Source organism: Miniopterus schreibersii (assembly GCF_964146895.1).
Source record: "Miniopterus schreibersii genome assembly, chromosome: 6".
Lineage (NCBI taxonomy): Eukaryota > Metazoa > Chordata > Mammalia > Chiroptera > Miniopteridae > Miniopterus > Miniopterus schreibersii.
The window spans coordinates 82,096,355-82,116,215 of NC_138107.1; the positions used below are offsets into that span (position 1 = coordinate 82,096,355).

General features: G+C 43.5%; 1 protein-coding gene across 2 annotated transcripts in view; it reads left to right on the forward strand.

Annotated features, from left to right (window-relative positions):
• MTHFD1L (methylenetetrahydrofolate dehydrogenase (NADP+ dependent) 1 like) overlaps positions 1-19,861 on the forward strand; it is a 149,699-nt gene that overhangs the window by 104,104 nt on the left and 25,734 nt on the right. For both annotated transcript variants that reach the window (XM_081140670.1, XM_081140669.1), the window contains 2 exons: positions 9,663-9,770; positions 12,138-12,290. In XM_081140670.1, the coding sequence (XP_080996796.1) occupies positions 9,663-9,770; positions 12,138-12,290 (261 nt within the window). The remainder of the gene's footprint in view (positions 1-9,662; positions 9,771-12,137; positions 12,291-19,861) is intronic.

Here is a 19,861-nt window from a genome sequence, read left to right on the forward strand (position 1 = left end):
TTAAATAAATAAAAATGCCTTCATGTGACTACTTGTATGTGTGTTTAGGCAGTGTATGTGTTGTGTTTTTAACCTGTGGTAAATATATACATAAATGAGATTTCCCATTTTAACCATTTTTAAATGCACAGTTCTGTGGCCTTAAGTACATTTACACTTTATATACAGTTTTAATTAATAGAATTTAAAAACCGACAGTGACACCTCTGTACATCTCTGTATGTCTCTTAGGTTTCAGAGTCATTGCAAAGAAGGAGAAAGGACCTCCTCTGGCTCTTTGCTCCCTGTCCTCAGGCCTGTCCTTGGTCTGTATGGTTACCCTGCCCACCCTGCAGCTCCTTCCTTTCCCCTCTCTGTGCAGTGGAATGTTTGGAGCGTTCTGTAGAGCCCCTTACATCTTGCAGTCAGTTAAGTATCTCATTCAGAAGCCCGTTTCTCTTTCCTGTGTACTCCTTTATCGTCTTTCTTACTGATGATCAGGCTCCCAGTCATTCAACCTCAACTGCTCTGCCCCTCCGCAGCCTCTTCTGCCCTGGCCTCCTTCCCATGATTTCAGCTCCACATCGCCTCCCCTGGACCACACCACACCCTTCTGCAACCTCACCCGACATCTCTGTCAAAACTAGATTCTCCCTCCAGCACTGGCTTCTGGCGTCTCTATCAAGTCCCCTAGGACCTACAGCCCATCACCCACTTCGTCAGCCGCCACCTGCTTGCTCACCTGTGTCTGATAGGGCTCGTGAGATCTGACACTGTTGCTAGAATCAGCCCGACTTTCTCATGCATCTTGCTCGGCCCCGTGTGATTCTAGAAAGCTCCCCCAGCTCTGTGTCTCTTATGCTGGAAATAGCACCTGATGAGAAAATAGTGATCTACAGATCACTTTTCACTTGTGCATGTCACAGGATTCCTATCATTGTATTTAAGTGCTTTCTTCTAACATAAAAAATGGGATGTCGCTATGACAAAAGTTTCTAGAAATGCATTATTTCATCTCAAATTATAGACCAATCAAGACAGACCAAGGGATTTAAAATGAACTGTCAGTGTCCTACCACATGCCAACTGGTCACCTCCTACCACCACTACATCCATCCTGGCCCCTCTGATTCAAATTCAGAAAACATCAGACCATTGTACAGGGACGATAGCCACTTTCTCAGCCTACAAAACAAGCACTGAGGAGCATTACTTAAATATTATCGCAGATGTTATCATTAAAGGCACCACATATAACAGACTACTTCAGAAGAGAAAACTACAGCCTTAGGATTTAGGGGTAAAAACACTCAAAACAGCACAAGCTCAGTCACCCCAGTATCTGAAAGGTTGGGGATTTGTTTTAGTAATAATTTTGATCAGAAAACATCTTTTTCCTTTCATGAAAGTAGTGTACTGGGCTCTTGAGTGAGACTTTTAGACCAAGTGTTTTTTTCTTTGGAGGCACATCTCCAACTGGTCAATGAGGGAAATATCACTCCTGTTGTACAATCAAGGAAAAGAGCCACTTGTGAAAAACACAGGCTCCTTACACGTGCAAGTAAAACCCAGACAGCATCTTGTGTTCATCGTATCACTCATACCACATTGAGGTTTATGAGTGAGGTTCGTGTAAAGAGGACTGAGAGCTGCAGGGCTGGGTGAGAGGTTATCAGAAATCCCCTCATTGGTGTAAGGAAAGCCGGCCTGGAGTTGCTTGCTGTTTGTTGTGTTAATTCTGCTATTTGTTTATAGTTGAATAAAAATAAAGACAACATGTGGACAGAAAAAAAAGTTTCTGAGGCATCTCATCAACATTGTAACGAAGCAGTGTTGAATGAAAGGCTGTTATTGAAGGACCTGCTGTATTCCGTTCCTTTGACGTTGCTGTAATGTTCAGTTGGAGAGTATGAAGGCTCACCCGTGTGAATTCCTTACTGTCATTTCGCGTGGACAGATGCAGATTTTCTGGCGAGGAGCCTTTTTTCCTTTCCCGGACCCCAGCTATCTCCCCCATACCCCGGTTGCCTTGGGAGAATGAGCCTCTGGGTGAACCTGTTGCTCGGGGCCAGTGAACCTGAGGGGATGGCTGCTCAGAGGCCGCTCATGGAAGTCTGCACATATGTCTTGGTAGCTCAGATGTGCTGGTTTCCAGCCAAGGACAGGCTTTGTGCGGAGGATACTGGGTCTGTTGTTCTCAGTTACAACACAGAGCTGTTCCTGTGACCCTAGGGGTGAGTTGTAAGGAGCCCCTAGCCCCTTGGGTATTCTCCTTGTAAATTAACAGCGCAGGTCTCACATTATACTTCTTTATTTAAATACAGGAAAGGCTACTTACCAAACTGCACTTGTAGGTCATTTAAAATTCATGCTTCATTTAAAATGCAAAATGAAATAATTACTGTGTCCAGAGATTTCTATTCAAGTTTGCTCATTGATACTTCTCTCTACATACTTTGTGGGCATCAGAATACATTTTGCCGATATCACAGCACAGGAACGTCTAATTTATATGGATCCCACTCTGTGGCATCGGTGAAACAAAAGAACAATGTCCTTTTTATTTGTGTACTGCCGAAGAAACAGCAGTGAAGCCCTTCATGGGCTTGTGAAGTGAGCAGAGTGTGGATAGTGAAGCGTTGTGTAGTTTTTCATGTGACTTCCAGGCAACTTGCAGGGCTGCTGACTGAGATGCCACTATGTTATAAAGCCTCTCACTTGCTTATTTCTTCAGTTCTAGCAGCTTCATTTTTAACTCTCTTCTGTTTCACTTATTATTCTATTTCACTTTATTTTTGCCCATTTTCTTCTCACCAAAATAATTTTTTTTTTATTTCAGTAACTGCTTTTCTGAAACTTTTAGCTCAATTTTATTCCCCCAAAAAGCAGATCTTAAATAATTAATGTAATAGTTACAGCAGGCTCTCATTGGCCTTCTCGAGAAGGATTTGCTGTCTAACTTGGAGTAACAGCTTCTATGAGCCTGGATCGCCATGTCTACAAAGTGACCGTTACGGAGCATGAAGGCCACCACACGCCAGCTTACCTTTATGGTGTCACCCAGCTTTTATGGTGTGCCTGCTCTGTGCAAGAGACAGTGCAGCAATGTAACAGTTGGTCATGGTTATTTTCTGTGCCTTGCCGCTGCTCACTGTTTACATTTAAATTCACTGAAGTTAAGAATTCATTGCCTCGGCTGCACTAGTCACACTTCACCTGCTTAACAGCCACATGAGGCTGGTGGTGACTAGACTGGAAAGTGCAGAGATAGGACATTTCTGACATTTCCGTCATCGCAGAAAGTTCCCATTGGGCGGCTATGTTCTAGAGGGTTTCAGTTTCCTAAATGCACACTGAAGGGTTTGGGGCATAATTAATGTAGAATATGTTCAGTTATATTCTTGGTGAAGATGGAGATTAACATACTCTTAATTCAAAAATGATCAAAGATAATTACTGGTCTAGTCACCAGGCTTTGGGAAGTAGCTTATTAATATGCCAGTCATGATAAAAGAATGCTTACTATTTCCAGAATATACCTTCTGTTTGCTGCCGTTCACACCTCGACGTGTGCCTCTCTCTTTGTGTGGAATAATCTTTCCTTTCATTGCTTATCCAGATCTCTCCTGTCCTTCAAATACGATTCAAGGTCATTTGACTCCAGGTCCTTTTTCACAGCTGATCTCCATGCCTTCCCTGCAGTCATGGTCTCCCGCCTTTAACAGAATGGTTCCCCGGAGTCCTTGTCTCTCACCATCCTTTCATTGTCATTTACTGCACCATTGTCCCCACTCCTTGAGCTCTCTGTACAGAAAGCCCCTGAAGTTCTTTGCACTCCATGACGTCTTGCAAGTACTTGCCATTGGTGGTTATTTGTTCCCTCATCAGACGTTTATGAACTGCCTACTGTGTGCAGGCCACTATCCCAGACATTAGGGATATGAGGATGAAAGATGTGGTGAATAAATAAATTAGTCAATATTTACAGAGCCAGGGGAAAGCCAGGCATGATTCATGCATAAACACTCATAATTTATTTTACCATTTTATTTGTTTCATAAAAACTCTCATTTACCACAGAGAATATCAAGTTCAGATCAAGATCATTGGGCTGAGCTTGGCTTTTTTTTCCCTCTTTAATGATTACACTTTTCCCCAAAATCAAGCAGAGAAACAGCAGGAAGTTCCTCGCCCGCCAACACAATATAAATAGACCATGTAAATAGACTGAATGCAATGGGACCTACCTTATCAGTACAGTTTTTAGTTTTTCTATTAAACCCAAAAAGACCTGTTAACTGAGATGTTCTTTTTGTTTATTTACTTGTACATGTAAGTGAAAAAGAAAATTTCTAGTAGGGGGCCCTAGAGAACTTTTGGCCTTGGATTTCTAGCTGCATTGAGCTGCACACTTTGTGTATCCAGCGTGTTGGCCAGGGTGTCAGTAGTGCGGTCTCCTGTCCTCTCGGTGGAAGGCAGCCAGGGAGTATCCTATTCTCCAGAGTCGCTGGGGCTGGGGCCTCAGAAGTGCAGAATGTACATTTAGGTCAGGTCAGAAACTGAGGGCGAGGAGGACCAGGCTTCCCGACTGGGACTCAGCCACAGGCCCCTCCTGCCTTCTGCTTCAGTCGTGTATAGGAGGTTGCAGTTTTCCTACAGGAAATAAAACCACAACTGCACGGTCCACAAAGTCAGCCTGGCACCTGCTTGAAATTCCCAAAGCAATTTCAAATAAACGTTAGAGAGGAAGACAGTTTCATTGTTGAGAAAAAATTTTTATTTCCTTATGCCCAAAGGAATTGCAACCTGGATCTCCAGGAGATATTTGTCTGGCCATGCTCACAGCAGCATTATTACTCACAATAGCCAAAGGTGGAAACAGCCCAAGTGTCTACTGGGAGATAGTGGATTTTTAAAATGTGATAAATGCACATGAAACATTCTTCAGCCTTAAAAAGGAAGGAAATTTGGGCACACGCTACAGCATGGATGGACTTCGAGGATATTACGCTAAATGAAAAGCTGGATGCAAAAGGACATCCATTGTCAGTGTATCATTCCATGTATCTGAGGTACCTGGGGCAGTCAGTCATAGAGACAGAAAATAGAATGACTTGCCAGGGGAAGAGGAGCTGGTATTTAATGGGTACAGAGTTTCAGTTTTCTAAGATGAAAAGAGCTCTGGAGGTTGGTTTTACAGCAACGTGAATGTAATTAAGAATATGGAACTACACACTTAAAAATGGTCTGAAGATGGTAAATTCTGTGTTATGTCTGTTTTACCACAATTAAAAATTAAATGTAGCCCAGCCGGGCGTGGCTCAGCGGTTGCGCGTCGACCTAGGATCCAGGCAATCGGGGTTCAATTCCCAGTCAGGGCACATGCCCGGGTTGTGGGCTGCAGCCGATCAATTACTCTCTCATTATTGATGTTTCTATCTCTCTCTCTCTCTTCCTCTCCTTTCCTCTCTCTGAAATCAATAAATATATATTTTTTTTTAAAAAATTAAATGTATATGTTTCTTGAAATAATCAAGTATTCTCATGTTTAAAACCTAATAATAAACTGACTAAATACCTCCCCACACTAATACCCTCACTTGTCATCCATTTGTTCCCATGTGAGTTCTTTAATGATCACCTTAATAAAAAGTTACACTTGCTGACTTTATTTTCAAATCATAGAGTGCAGTATATAGTGCGCTCTATTCATTAAATGTTATAAGTAGTAATATCTGTTTTGTTGTCATTTTATTTTACTTCCAGAGAAAACATATCCTCTCAGTCCCTGTTGCTCTCACTCCATAATATTGCTTGAGGTTTGTGTAGTGTGACTCTTGAACACTTTCCCTCATTGCTTACACACTGCAGTGAGATGATGTGCAGTAGAGTATTCATGTCTCCATCCCAAGGGTGAGGAAACACACTTAGAGAGGTTACTTGATTTAACCAGATTAGGAAGGGGCCCTGTTCTTCCTCGGGCCCCGGGACCCACAACAGCCCCCAACTGTGCGGTGGCACCCACAGAGGGCTAGAATGGCCCAGGAGGGGGCAGGGGGGCAGGCAGAGCCTGGATGCTGCAGGAACACTGCCTGGGGAACACAGTATCCTGAGGACTGACTTCCCTGACAAAGTGTAGTCATCATGCTTGCTGTGTGGGTGCTAGAAATATCTTTCAGCTTCCTATTGACTTTTATTTCTTAAAAAGGGCTGCTCCTTGCAAGGCATTTATTGACCTGAGAGGAGATCATATTAGCTTAAGTGTAGCATCAACAGCAGGCATTTCAGTGCCCATCAGCTCACTATGCTGATGAGAAAAATGGTAGATTCATGTAAAAAGTCCTCTCAATGTTGTCTTGAGCACAGCATTTCCTGGACTTTCTTACCATCTCTTTAACTGTTGAACCACATGGAGTCCATGTTAATAGGAAATTTAGAAACATGCATCATTTGTTCAACTGTACATTATCTTGAGGACGAACTATATACTCCAGGGGCATCTTATATCCCACCTCTAAGTGAACAAGAGATGGTCCTTGATCTCAAAGAGTTTGTAGGTCATTCTTTTATTTTTCAGCTAATGTGAACACTGAATCTTTTACATTCGAAGTTGCCCTCAAGGTTTCTCTCTAGCCCAGCCTCAACTTTACACTCATGCAGTCACTCTTGCCACAAGGTTCCTGGCACCATCCTGCCAAAGACTGAATGCTCCCCAAATGGACAGTCACTACTTAGTGAGGAAGCTCTTAGTGTTAGAGCTCTTCCTTAAATATTGGGCTAAAAATTACTTCTAATTTCTGTCCTCGTTTCCTATCCTGCCTTCCTGGCAGATGATAATCATTCCAGAGTTTTCCCTTGTGGAGGTGGAGACTCTTCTCTGATTTCTCCTGTGACATGGTTTACAGAAGGCCTCTTGCCATCCAGTAGGTTTCAGTGGCAGACTTTGATCCTGGGACTATTACTATTTGAGGTCCATCACTGCACCCAAGATAGCGTAAGCTTTGCTGGCAGCTACTCCCTGCCAGGCCTGTTGAACCTCTTGTCCTGGGTATCATCCAGATAAAAGTGTGACATGGGCATTAGGACATCAGAGAGGAGAATGCCAATCTGTGGGGGGAGGAGGTGTCAGTAAAGGTTTCCTGGAGAAGCTGGCCTTTGAGATAGATCTTAGTGAGCTCAGGGAGTTTTAGCTGAGGTTGACCTTTGAAGGTGACAGGCAGGGGCTTCATGCAGGGCCCAAAAGCAAGAAGATAGAGGGAATTATCTAGTGATGCTTCAGAGCACTTCATGCAGAGGCTTAGGTGTCAGAACCAGGTTTCTCCACTAGGCCATGGGGAGGTGAAGATTTTTGAGTTTCCCTTACTTGGGTACATTTTGGGAAGGTTAGACTTGCGGTAGAGCAGAGGGTATATTAAAAGCAAAGAGACCGGTTAGGAAGCTTTCCAAGAGCACTAGGAAGGATCATTTTCCCCGTATCCTCACCTACACTAGATATTCTCACACTTTTCAGTGTTGCTAATCTAATGGATGTGCGCTGGATTTTCATTAATTTGCACTCCTTGATTACTAATGAGAATGAGCATTTTTTCATGTGATGCTCAGTCACACTCCATTTGCCTGGTATTAAATATGTGTTTGTCTTTCTCTTGACTTGTGGAAGGGTTGTTTTTTTATTAGTTACCAGAAAGGTAATCTTTTGACTTTAAAATATTTGCATATGTCTTCTCCTAGATCGTTCCCAATCCTTTAATCTTACTTACAGTGTCTTTTTTTTTTATATGCAAAATTTTCAATTTTTGTTATAGTCAGATCTATAAATCATTTCCTTTAGGATGAAGTCTGTTGTTTCCTTGTTTAAGAAAATTTTTTTTCTACCTTCAGATCATAGAGTTCCCAGTGTTTCCTTTCAATATTTAGTTTTAATTTTGAAGTTTATGCCTTTGTTCTGTCCATACTGGATTTATGTGGGGCCTGGTGTGTGGTAGGAATCTAATTTTATTTCTTTCCAGCCAAAATTTAGTTGGATAGGCAGCCCTTTCCCTGTTCTGTGCCATTCCTGCTACATACTATCCCCCCCGCTGAGGCGCCTTTCTGGGCTCCTTCTCTTCTACTGATCTATTCTTTGAGCCCCGTGCCAGGACCACATGGGACTACTTAGCATAGTTTCGCAGTATGATTGCTACCTGGAAAGGTGGTGAGGCAAGTCCTGCTACCTTTGTTCTTTTGGCTTTATTTATTCCTGAAGTTATCTTACCTGTTTATGCCTTTGTTCTGTCAGCATCACGTTCCCTCGTCCGTGAACAAAGCCTTTCTCTCTAATGATTCAGATGCTCTTTTTTGTCCTTCAATGAAACATTATGATGACTTGCATCTTCATTTCTTTCTTATTTGTTGAAACGTCCAATATTTAAGTTCCAGACCACAGGACAACTTTACAGTAATAAAAGCTGTAGTAATGAAAAACACATTCTAAAGCAGTTTTGGGCTCTATCAGATTGGGAGGGTGGAGTTACCTTTTATGTTCCCCTGTTGGGTAATTCTCTTTCCTGTGTATATCGACAGTAATTTATACAAAAGTACCATTTGCCATTGCCAAGTGAAGTCCTTGAGGCAGGCCACGAGCGACTTCTGCTCCTTGGGTGTTGTCCATTCCATCAGCAATTGGTCCAGCAACTGTTCACCCAAGAGTGAACCCACTCACTGCATTAGGCCTGAATTTTCTACTCGCAGCAAATTCTGAACGATTTTGTCAATTGCTTCACTTACCTCAAGAATCACTTTGTCTGTGGCATATTCCTTTCCTAATGAGCCATTCTTGCTTCTTAAGATTGCTTTTAATATTTTGCCAGCAATCTGCATCCATATTTTCCATTTAGCGTCATGGAAGATTTTTCATCTTTTCCCTACACACTTATTTGCCCATTTCTAGCGTTCCCGGATTTTCCCCATTCTCCAAGATTTCTCATAATTTGCTAAAGTGACACTAGATTCAACCTTCGATTTCCCAATAGAGTGTTTGATCACATCAGCACATATATTAAAATCTCAACCTATTCCCGCTCCCAAAAAAACAGTTCTTCAGTAATGCTACATTCTCTGTCATATAACTGGAGTAGAGACCCACTTAGAAATCAGCACTAAGTATTTAGTGAGGAGGCTGTTGTTCTGACTTATAAGCCCATTAAAAAGCACAGGAGCCCAGCCCGGCGTGGCCCAGCGGTTGAGCGTCGACCTAGGGTCCAGGCCATTGGGTTTCGATTCCCAGCCAGGGCACATGCCAGGTTGTGGGCTGGATCAATGGCTCTCTTGTCATTGATGTTTCTATCTCTCTCTCTCCTTCTCCTTTCCTCTCTCTGAAATCAATAAAGATATGTTTAAAAAAAAACACAGGAGACACTGCATTTTTAAAAAATTCTGCAGTGGATGAAAATGGTGAGCTAGATAAGCAGCCTCTAAATTGGCTGAACATCTAAGACTTCTTGTTTGCTAGTTGACCACTGATCTGAAAATGTTAGGACTTCAGAAGTGACAGAAGGAGAAGGGTGTTTGCTTCGAATGCCATAGTTGCTGAAGGGGGAAGCTGGTGGGGAATTGCAAACAGTTGCAGAAAATCTCACTGACTTGCCCTTAATTCTGTGACCAGATTAGAGTTAATGATTTTGCCATCATTTGTGTTTCTCCAGCTTCCAATTGTGGAAAAGATAAGAACCATTGCCCAGGCCGTCTACGGAGCCAGAGATATCGAACTCTCTCCTGAGGCACAATCCAAAATTGATCTTTATACGCAACAGGTAAAAGCTATACTTCTCAGGGCGAAAATCCACCTTAGGCTCTTGAAATGTTAACCTTGACTTGAGGGCTCGTCTCACCAGCTGAACTTGTCTTTATCTACTTTGTGGTCCACAAAGACTGAAATAATATCCTTGGGTGCAGAGTGTAATTAGAACATTATGGTGAGGCCATATACCCTTTGACATATGCACCTTTGACTTGTGTTGTAAATGTGTCTAACGTGGGTGGTGTCTGTGTTTCTACATAATGTGTGATCTTCAGTACTCCATTCAGCCGGAAACATTGGAACTGTCCTTGGCTGTGTGGCTGTGGTGAGAGTTAGGTGATCTGTAGTACTTCCTCTTCTTTTCAGGTCTTTACCTTAAAAATACTAGCATGAGGCAGGTTAGGCAAGTATGAGTGCAGCATGTAAAGATGGGGCTGCGTGGTGGTTTTTTTCATATGAGTGGTTCGTTGACTTGTGCTAAGATGGTTCACCAGGTTGAAGGCTCCCTCCTTGTCTGCCTCTAGAGAGTGACAAGTGCAGCTCACCAGGCAGCTGTGAAGGTGGCTGTAATTCCGCAGCATGAGTCACTATCTGGTCCCAGAATGATCATTGTTAATGGACTCCACCGAAGCACCTTTAGCCAGCTAACCCTAACTGGAGGGACTATATGCCTCGAGTACCCCGTCCACTTTTAAATTCCCCAACTCTTAAAATCCTATTTGTAAATCGTTATTTGACATGTGTTCAATACTACCAATGCCAACCAGTTTTCTCTCAGGTTTGGTAAGACAACCAGCAGCTCATTTTTTCTTAGAATTTTCCATGTATATACTTGGCTTGTACTTTATTATTTTTTAAATATATCTTTGTTGATTTCAGAGAGAGGAAAGGAGAGGGAGAGAGAGAGATGGAAACATCGATGATGAGAGAGTCATTGATCGGCCGCCTCCTGCACGCCTCAACTGGGGATCGAGCCCGCAACCCGGGCATGTGCCCTGACTGGGAATCGAACCCCGATCGCCTGGATCCTAGGTCAATGCTCAACCACTGAGCCGCGCCCGGCCGGGGTTGGCTTGTACTTTAGAAAAAAGATAAAAAGTAGTTTCCCAAACATTGTTGTACATTCAAGCATTGCTCTACAGTAAAATTTCCACTCATATGCAATGAAATGTATGAAATAAGTCATTGTCATGAGGGTTTTTTTAAATGAATTTTTAATAATATTTAAGGACTATCATTTATTGTAATATTAAGTCCTTTTTTTTTCTGTCTTAAAAAGTGCTTTCTTTTATGAAATAATATGGCAATGGTATATGGCATATTGGGTTGTTGATTTTTGTTTTGTTTTTATTATCTCTACTGGCAAAATTTTAAATTAACAAACCTACATCAGTTTATTAAAGTTATTTCCAGTGTCTGCTGTGCTATACACCTGAAACTAATACAAAATAGTGCTGAATACAAACTATAATTGAAAAATAAAATTAAAATTAAAAAATTATTTCAATATTTGAGTGATTTCTGACCCATATATAAGAGTATTACAGCATTTCAGAAAGAAAAGAGCCTCACCCCCAAATGATGATACTCAAAAAAATTTCAAATAGTTTTCAGTTGAATCATAAGAAATTCTATGCGGGTCACCTCTGAAGATTGTATTCCTTTTATCTCTATCTACTGAGGGAATATTGCTTAAAAGTTATGTGTCAAGTATGTGGTTGCCCTTAATTAGCAAAGTCTCTAAAGGGCCACTATGTACCCTTTAATCAGAACCAGGCTGTGAGGACACTATCCCTTTTGTGAGACACCACATGCAGCTTCCTGCTCTTTCACCTTTGGAACTTGGCTGGGTCAGGCAAAGCCTTTGGTCCTTAAAAATAAGCGGCTTAAATAGTGACCTCATCTTAGTTCCTATAATGTAATTGCAGCTCAAATAGCCATGATTCATAAACCAACACAAAGGGGCCCTTTCCTTCCTGACAGCTTCCAAGAATGAGTGAGCAACGTGACTAAAAGCCTCATTACGAAGCCTTTCTCCAGATTACCTTTCTGAGTCCCGGATATTAATATCCTTGGAAAGTGATTTCTACAGCTGCTGCTGCTGCTTTGCCTGAGAATAACCACACTTTCCCCCAAACACAAACATAATGCTGCCTTCCCATAAAGAGAATTCTCCGAAGTAAACAGTAGACATCCTCAGCCTGCCAGGAGGTGTTCATGTGGAGATGAATGTCCCATCTTCTTGCTCAGTGAACAGGTGGTGACGAGTCCCTGCTGTGTGCCTGGACCTGAGCTGCGGGGGTTGTGTGTAGTCACGTTAAACGAGTACAGGGGACTAACATTTATACTCAGTGAACACATTTCCTTTCCTTCCTCACAGGGTTTTGGAAATTTGCCCATCTGCATGGCAAAGACCCACCTTTCTCTTTCTCACCAACCTGACAAGAAAGGTGTACCCAGAGACTTCGTTTTGCCCATCAGTGATGTGCGGGCTAGCATAGGCGCTGGGTTCATTTACCCTCTGGTTGGGACGGTGAGTAATATCCTCCAGAAACTTCTTCCATCTGTACTGTCATGATGCCTAAAATCCTTATGTTTGGCCAGCACCCTGCACGTCAGGTATTGGGAAGCAATTAGTGGTATTTGCTACTTTTCTAAACATTTCCTTCCACCATAAAAACACTCTGCCGTTGTGGTTTGGATTTTCCTCTTTTTTTTTTTTATCGTGTTCATGATCCCTTGAGTCATAAAACTGATTCTGGGTATAGAACACGGAAGAGAATGACTGGGCAGAATTCAGTCTCCTGGTTTAGAATCGTGCTTCTTGGTCTTTTTCACATCGCTGCATTCAAAATGGTAAGATCTCACTGAAATGTGGGGTAGACAGAGGCGACTGCTCATGCCAGGCAGGACCACCTCAGCCCCCACCGAGGGCTGGGGAAACCGGTGTTTCACCTTCTACCCTGTTTCTCAGCACATCACGCGGGAAGCTCTGTGAGTCACATGAGTTCTGGGTTTTGGCATTATTGTAATGGGACTGCATTGCTGTAGGATGATTATTACGTTGTTTCAGGTTCTCTCTGGGTGGAGGAGAGATAGCAAAGAAATGAAAACTTATTAAAGCACTTGAAATCCATGATGATGGGCTTCGTACAGAAAATGCTTCAGTGCCCCACACAATGAATGATACGATGTTCTCCCTTGGGAACCATCAGTGGCTGAAATTTGACTTTTCATCATGGGAATGCTCCTGGATTAGATTTAAAACAAAAGTTTTCAATAATCATTGTTGTTAAAAACTGATCCAGGCCCAAATGGGAAACATAGCAGTGTTCATAATAAACCAAGTGGCTCTATTATTATGTAAACAAGCAATGGATAGGCAAAAAGTGCATAAAACGTACAGAATTCTTACCTTGATATTCACAGATATTTCATGTATTATTAGGCAGTACGTTTTCAGTAAGTGTTTTTTAATTCTTACTGCATATGTTGAGGCACCGACGCTAAGAGTGGAGGTGTGAGGAGTGTGGGTTTGAACAGCTCAGAGGCATCGAGAAGAGGAGATGCTGGCATTGTGTGAACACCCTCACACCACAGGGGTGGCGACAGCTAGTTCTGCCCGGGCTGGGGAGGAGCAGGGAGTGTGTGGAAGGGGAGAGTCCAGAATGCTTCGTGAAGGCTCAGACTCTCGCTGGGGAAACAGTGAGTTTCAACTCAAAAGGCACAGGAGACATGACGTACCCTTCCCGGCGTGGCTGGAGTTGGATGGAGTGGGGAGGCTGAGAAGTGGTGGTGGGGTTTCCAGTTAGGGGAGGGTAGCAACAGTGTTGATAAAGGAAGAAGGGTTCACATAAAATGGGTACTGAATGACATTTTGGAAAAGGCACAACTAAAGGTAAAAAATGCAGATCAGTGGTCCAGGGGGAGCAGGAGGTGGAGAGGACTGACTGCAAAAGGGACTTTTGGGGGTGATGGAAATACTCTATATTTTAACTGTGGTAGTGGTTCCATGACAATATACATTTGTCAAAACTCAGACCTATACCCCTGCAATGGGTGAATTTTATTGAGTGTAATTTAGTTGTAACTCAATTAACAAAAATATGTACTGAGAAGAGCTTGCTTTAATATTCCTTAGAATGGCCTGCCTCAGTGATGGCAGCCCCTCCATGCTAAAGTTCTCCTGGGCTTTAGTTGAAGGTGTGTGCTTAGGAGTAAGAATTCACCTGTTGTATAGGCCCAGAGAGACCAGACCCCGAGAGAAAAAGGGCCATGCAGTACCCACATGAAGCATGAAGCAGTGGGCACACCAGAGGGGCAATCAGCGTAGCTCATAGTCTGTCCTGTCTTGTCTTGTCCTGTACAGATTCGAAATCCCAGAGTTGTTCACCCAACAGATTAGTTCATTCATTCAGCCAGTGTGCACAGTCATTGTGCTCAGTGCTACAGAGAACCCCAAAATGAAGCCGCTTTGTCCACTCCAGGCAGCTTACAGCTCATACAGGTAGATGAAAGTCAGTTATCAAAGAAAATGGTGTGACATAAAAATTGTGACTTAATAAATGATAATCAATTTCTTAACATTCAGCAGTCATTAAATAAAAATCATAATATAATTTAAAATATGTGGGATCACTAAACAGATACAGGCTATGGATCTTCTCCCCGCCAGTCAGTAACACCACATCCACACCATGTAAGACCAGTTGTGGGAAATCAGAGCATCAGCCACAGCTCGTGTGTGGACAGTCCATCCATCCCTCTGCTCCCCTCCGACGTGTGGCCAGTTAGAAAGTAAATGTGGAGGCTGCTCCTCAAGGAGCACCTTCAGGCCTCTGGTATCCTGAGCAGAGCCCTCTGCCCCTTGTTGCCCCGGTGCTGGACGGCGCCCCCCTGTGGCCACAACAGAGCGGGGCGATGCATGGCAGTGACAGAGCAAGGAAGGACTAGATGTTCCGGGGGTCAGGAAACTGTCCCCGGGAGGCCGTGGCCTGAGGAGTCTGCTCTCTGATGGAGCTGGAAGTGTGTGTATTGGTGCAAAGGCACTGCTGGAGGCCGGGACTGCCTAATAAGGGCTGGTATTTACTTTTACTTGACCCCATTCTGGACCCTGCCACAGTCTCTAAAGTGCTTCTAACATTCATCCTCCGGATGGGAGACATGGAGTAGTGATTTCCTGCTGAGCTGACTGAAGGAGAAGGGACAGACTGGCTCCCACTGGTGGGAAAATCCCAGCGTGATGAATCACTCTGACTCTTACTCAGCATGTGAAATACATATTCATGTATCCACTCCAGAAGGAAAGCCCAAACTGTGCCCTCAAAGTTAGAAAGTTGCCCGGCTTTCCCGCAGTGTTCATTCATTCATTCATTCATACCCACAGCTTGCATGCGGTGTTGTAAACCACATGGAGATAAATAAGATCCGGTCCTTCCCCACAGGCCTCATGATGGACTGTAGTAAATGAAACCACACCAGGGCTCTGGGCTTTATAACAAAGGGAGAAATCCCTTCTTAGTGTGTCCTCGGAGAGGCACCCCTCTGGCCACACAGTAGGTCCAAAAGTGGAGAATCAGGACACAAGCAAGTCCCTCCTCCAGCAATAAACGTACTGCTAATTTGGGGAGGTCACATGGGGAAATGCGGGAGTCCAGGTTCTCCAGACTTAGTTTTCTATTTATTTTTACTTTCCATCTTTACCCACAGGCCAAATTTTTCTACCGTGTAATTACTTCGTGTTCTAGTTAGTGACTCCTTTCATTGCCATTGATCACCACAATAAAATGATAACAATAAATACCACTAGCTGGGTAGACACATGACTAATACATTTCACTTCCCCCAGCTGTTTGTGTGGAGGCACCGAGTACATGGTTCCTCAGCTGGTGAACAGGAGACTTTTGCCGCGTTGTTAGTGTTTTCCACCTTCCTGTAGGTAGCTAAGTTTTCCTCCCTTAAATCTGCCTTCATTCCCAGTAAGCCCCATATGCATTCTTGCCTCTCTTTAATGACATTGTACTTATATATTCTTCAACACAGTGTTGAAAGCTACAAAATAGTACCAGATTCCTGACCAGCACATCTCCTTCTAAGAAATAGCTTAGCCAATACAGATCTTAGGGGGAGAAAGGAGCAAATTATTTTTATGATTTTTCAACTCTATATTCTACAGATTATCCTGTTAATGTTTCCAAAATTCTTTCAAAGCTTATGGTTTATAGTGTTCAATAAGCCTAATGGTTTACAAAAACTCCCAATCTCGTGCCAAAAAAAAAAAAATTCAGTAGGTGGTCTTTGTCTTGTGGTCTCATTGTTTTGATATTGTCTTTAAGTTCCTATAATTTATAAGGGCTGTTTAATCACCTGGCATAAATTTCATGACATAAAAGTATTAACATGTAAGCAAAGTATACAAAATGATGTTACTGAAAAGTAAATTACATTCCATATGGAAAAGACCAGAAAAACAGCCACCAAAATCTTAACGTCAGGCCATGATATTATGAATAGCATTTTTTCCTCTTCACTTTTCTGTTTATTTTAAATCACTATGTTGAGCACCTGTCACTTTTATAACATGAACATGCAATAAATCGGGTGATGAACTAAAAGTACCTGGAAAAAAATGTTTAACTAGGGCCAATTGGTTGTAAGAGATTCCGTTTGTGTGTAGTGGGTACGCTCACCCTGCCCGTCCTGGCTGTCTCCTGAAAAGTTGGGACACCAAAGAAAGGACAAAAGAGCTAGAATGTTCCTATAAAAAATGCACTCCTTTTTTAAAAGATATGTACTCCTGAGTGTGGTTTGTTTAACTCTGTCTAAAGTCTGCTAGCACCAAAATCAGCTAAGGAAATGCAAGATAGTTTTTGCCATGTTGATTGGTCCTGGAGCCCTACTTGCCTGCTGTTTTGGGGTGGAAAGGACAGCTACCTCCTTTCTTACACAGTGATGCGTTGTCAGAGCAGCTGGCGTGGAAGGTGTCTGACCACATGGGCTTCCCTAGCAGACATTTTTTTTTACATTAGTTCTGATGTCTTGAGCTGCTCTCCTTTGACGTCACATTGAGGCAATGAGAGCGGTTCCTGGAGAACTGAGGAGTCTTCTTTTGGACACGAAGTCTTTCTGGACAAACATAGGACATAAAATTAGGACCTGAGGGCGCTTTAGAACAGGACTCTGGGCCAGTGTCCTAGAGTTCAGCAGCCTGGCCAGTCACCCAGAAGGGATGATGACATCCTACGGCATTGATGTGGTGGTCATTGCCAATTAGAGCAGCCCTAGGGTCAGGGTGTCTACTTGAAACTGTTGAAAAATAGATGATTAGTGCTTTTGTGTCACAGGCTGCTAAGGAAAGAAAAGCATCTTGGCTGGGGGACTAGGATGCTCCGGTCAGAGCTCCTGGCCTGTCCAGGACCATGGTCCCTCCCTGGGCAGTTTGCCCGCCTTCCCTCCTGCACCCTTCACTCTGGTCCCTGTGCTCTTTCTGGGCAGAGGTTGTGACCGTGGGCACTGCATCTGCATATGAGTGTTTTTTTCCTCCTGCTGTGATGGGCACAGGCCAGACCTATCTCAGTGTGGAATTCTGTTCAGGGGAAAGGGACCGAAAGTGCAGTGGTCAAGTTACCGTTTACGTAACAAATGGACTCCTCCAGCGCAGCCTTCGTTCCCACTCTCTGTGACCTGACCGGGTCACATTCCTGCCCAGGTGCCCACTGACGCATCGATGACCTGACTCTGGGAAGCAGGAAACTGCTGTAGTGTGTTTGGGAAATCAGTGATGTCACCGCCAACCAATGCTGGGTGGGGAGTCACTTGGGAGGGGGGCATGAAAGGGAAAGCTGCCCCACCCAGCAGTCACTGCCATGTTGTTCCCCGTCACGTTTCAGTTAAGCTGGCTTTGTTTTCCATCCCCTCCCTCTGCTGTGAAAGTATGTACTGAATGTGGCGTTTCCGCCAGCTCTCTGGGGTACGTTTCCTCCTGTGTGTGGCCCTGCTGGGGGGGCACTGGCTCAGGCATGGAGGTGAATGAACTCAGACCTTGCAGGTTGAAATCCAAATGCATGACTCCTCACATTTTCCAGAGATTTATGGCCAATGACATAGTGAAAAACATTAAACATTTACTCCCCGAGCTGCGCATTAAATGACAAACAGTCATGAAGCAAAGAGCTCAGCAGGTGTGATCCCTCAGAGCTCTGTCAGCCCCCAGTGTCGCTCAGATACTCGGCCTGGGACATACTCCCTGCAGAGCCACCCACACCTCCTTGCTCCCGTCCCTCATTCCCCACTGTCCCACCTTCCCACTCCTATCCCCACAAATAAACAAAGATACTCTTAGCTTATCTCTAAAAGTCTTTGCAAATGGCCTTCCTGTCTCCCAGGCTCCTCGGACCCTGCCTGCCAGCCCACTCCCCATCCGCCTCGCTGTCTTGTTACCCCGTGTCCTCTCCATTCCTGGGGAGCCTGTCGGTTTCCTCTTCTACACCAGCTTGGTCCCTTTGCCGCTGCTCTATCTTATCTCCGCATCAAAATTTCCTGCTTTCTCCCAAACAGGTCATTTCCCCTGCCCGGGCCCCCACTCGCTTCCTCTCAGCCTAAGGTCCCTGCACCAGGCTGCCCTATCACTGAGGGACCACCAGTTCCTTCCCAGCGTCCAAAGGAAGCCACACATGTGTCTGTGCAGCTGGACATAAGTCGTTCCTGACTTTTCAGGGTGGCATGTTGAGGGGAAAGGAAGGTGACCAGCAGCGTCCTTGATTTCCAGAAACTATTTATCAGATTGATGAGACAGAGGAAGCTTGTGACTCATGACAGTCACATGAGGTTATCTAGGTCCAGTTCATTCATTTAGAGGATCTTTTCTCCCCTACTTGGTGCTAATTTATTTTTAGCATTAAATATGAAATTATGTTAAATGAAATCAGCTTCGGCCAGGAAATACACTGAGTAATATATCACCAGATATTTCTGTTATTGAGTTAAGTTTTTAACCCAGTATTAATGCCCACATGTGGGCTCTTTCTTACTTTCTATGAAACTAGAAAGGAGTGTTTGTGATGCTTAAGTGTCCAGCCCCACAGTCAGAATATCGATCTTTAGTTTTCTCCAGGGATTTGGGAAATATTGGCCCACTCCCAGTTCCATCTATAGGCTGCTTGTTTTCTCCCCGTTTTTAGTTTGGATTCAGAGCATAAACTTGACAATCCAGGTACACTCCATTTTAGAGCTTCGGGAGGACACCCATAAAATTACCGGGGACTCATGGAGTTTCTCTTCCTTCTTTGCCTTTTCGTTGCATTTATTGTACTTCGATTTCCCAGTTTTACAAAAGGCATGTAGTGAGAAGCAGCTAAGCAATTTACACAGTAAAATAAAATTAATACAGACCAAAAAAACAGTTTCCCAAACTGAATGGCCCAGAGGCCCTCCGAGTCAGTTTGACGGTATGGTAGGGATGGATGAATAGAAAGAGAAGCTAGACTTACTGAAAAATGTTACACTTTAAAACTGGGGTTGTAATTTGCAGAGGAGATTAATTGATAGTATCTAGAACTCATGGCTATTTACAGGTTGAACTATATGCATGGTCATTACATTATGCACCCATGGATATCAGATTAAAATAAATAACCTATTACATCTCTCTCTAAAATATCTGTGATATACTGCTCTTGAGTGGATCGGTGCCCCTTAGTCTCCCCTGGATGTCATTTATAAAGTCCCTAGAAGGCTCATAATGAAAATGCAGGTGCCTGCGAGGCGACCTCCTGCCTGCACACGTGCAAAGACTCCGAGTCATTCTGTACTGTCCTTAATGCAGAGAAGGCCAGGCTTCCAGTGTTTCCCTCACCCGGGTTGTGCACGACAGGAACCCTGTGGGGAGGTGGGGGGGGTGAAACACCATTTCCATGTCCAGTTAGTCTTTTTTTTAAAACAAATAAGTAATATTTTATTAGTTTTATTATTTTTAAATTTTTATTGACTTTATTGTGGTGACACTGATTCACAAAACCATACAGGTTTCAAGTGTACAACTCAACAAAATATCACCTGCACGCTTCATCGTGCGCCCATCGTCCCAGCAAAGTCTTTTTCCTTCCC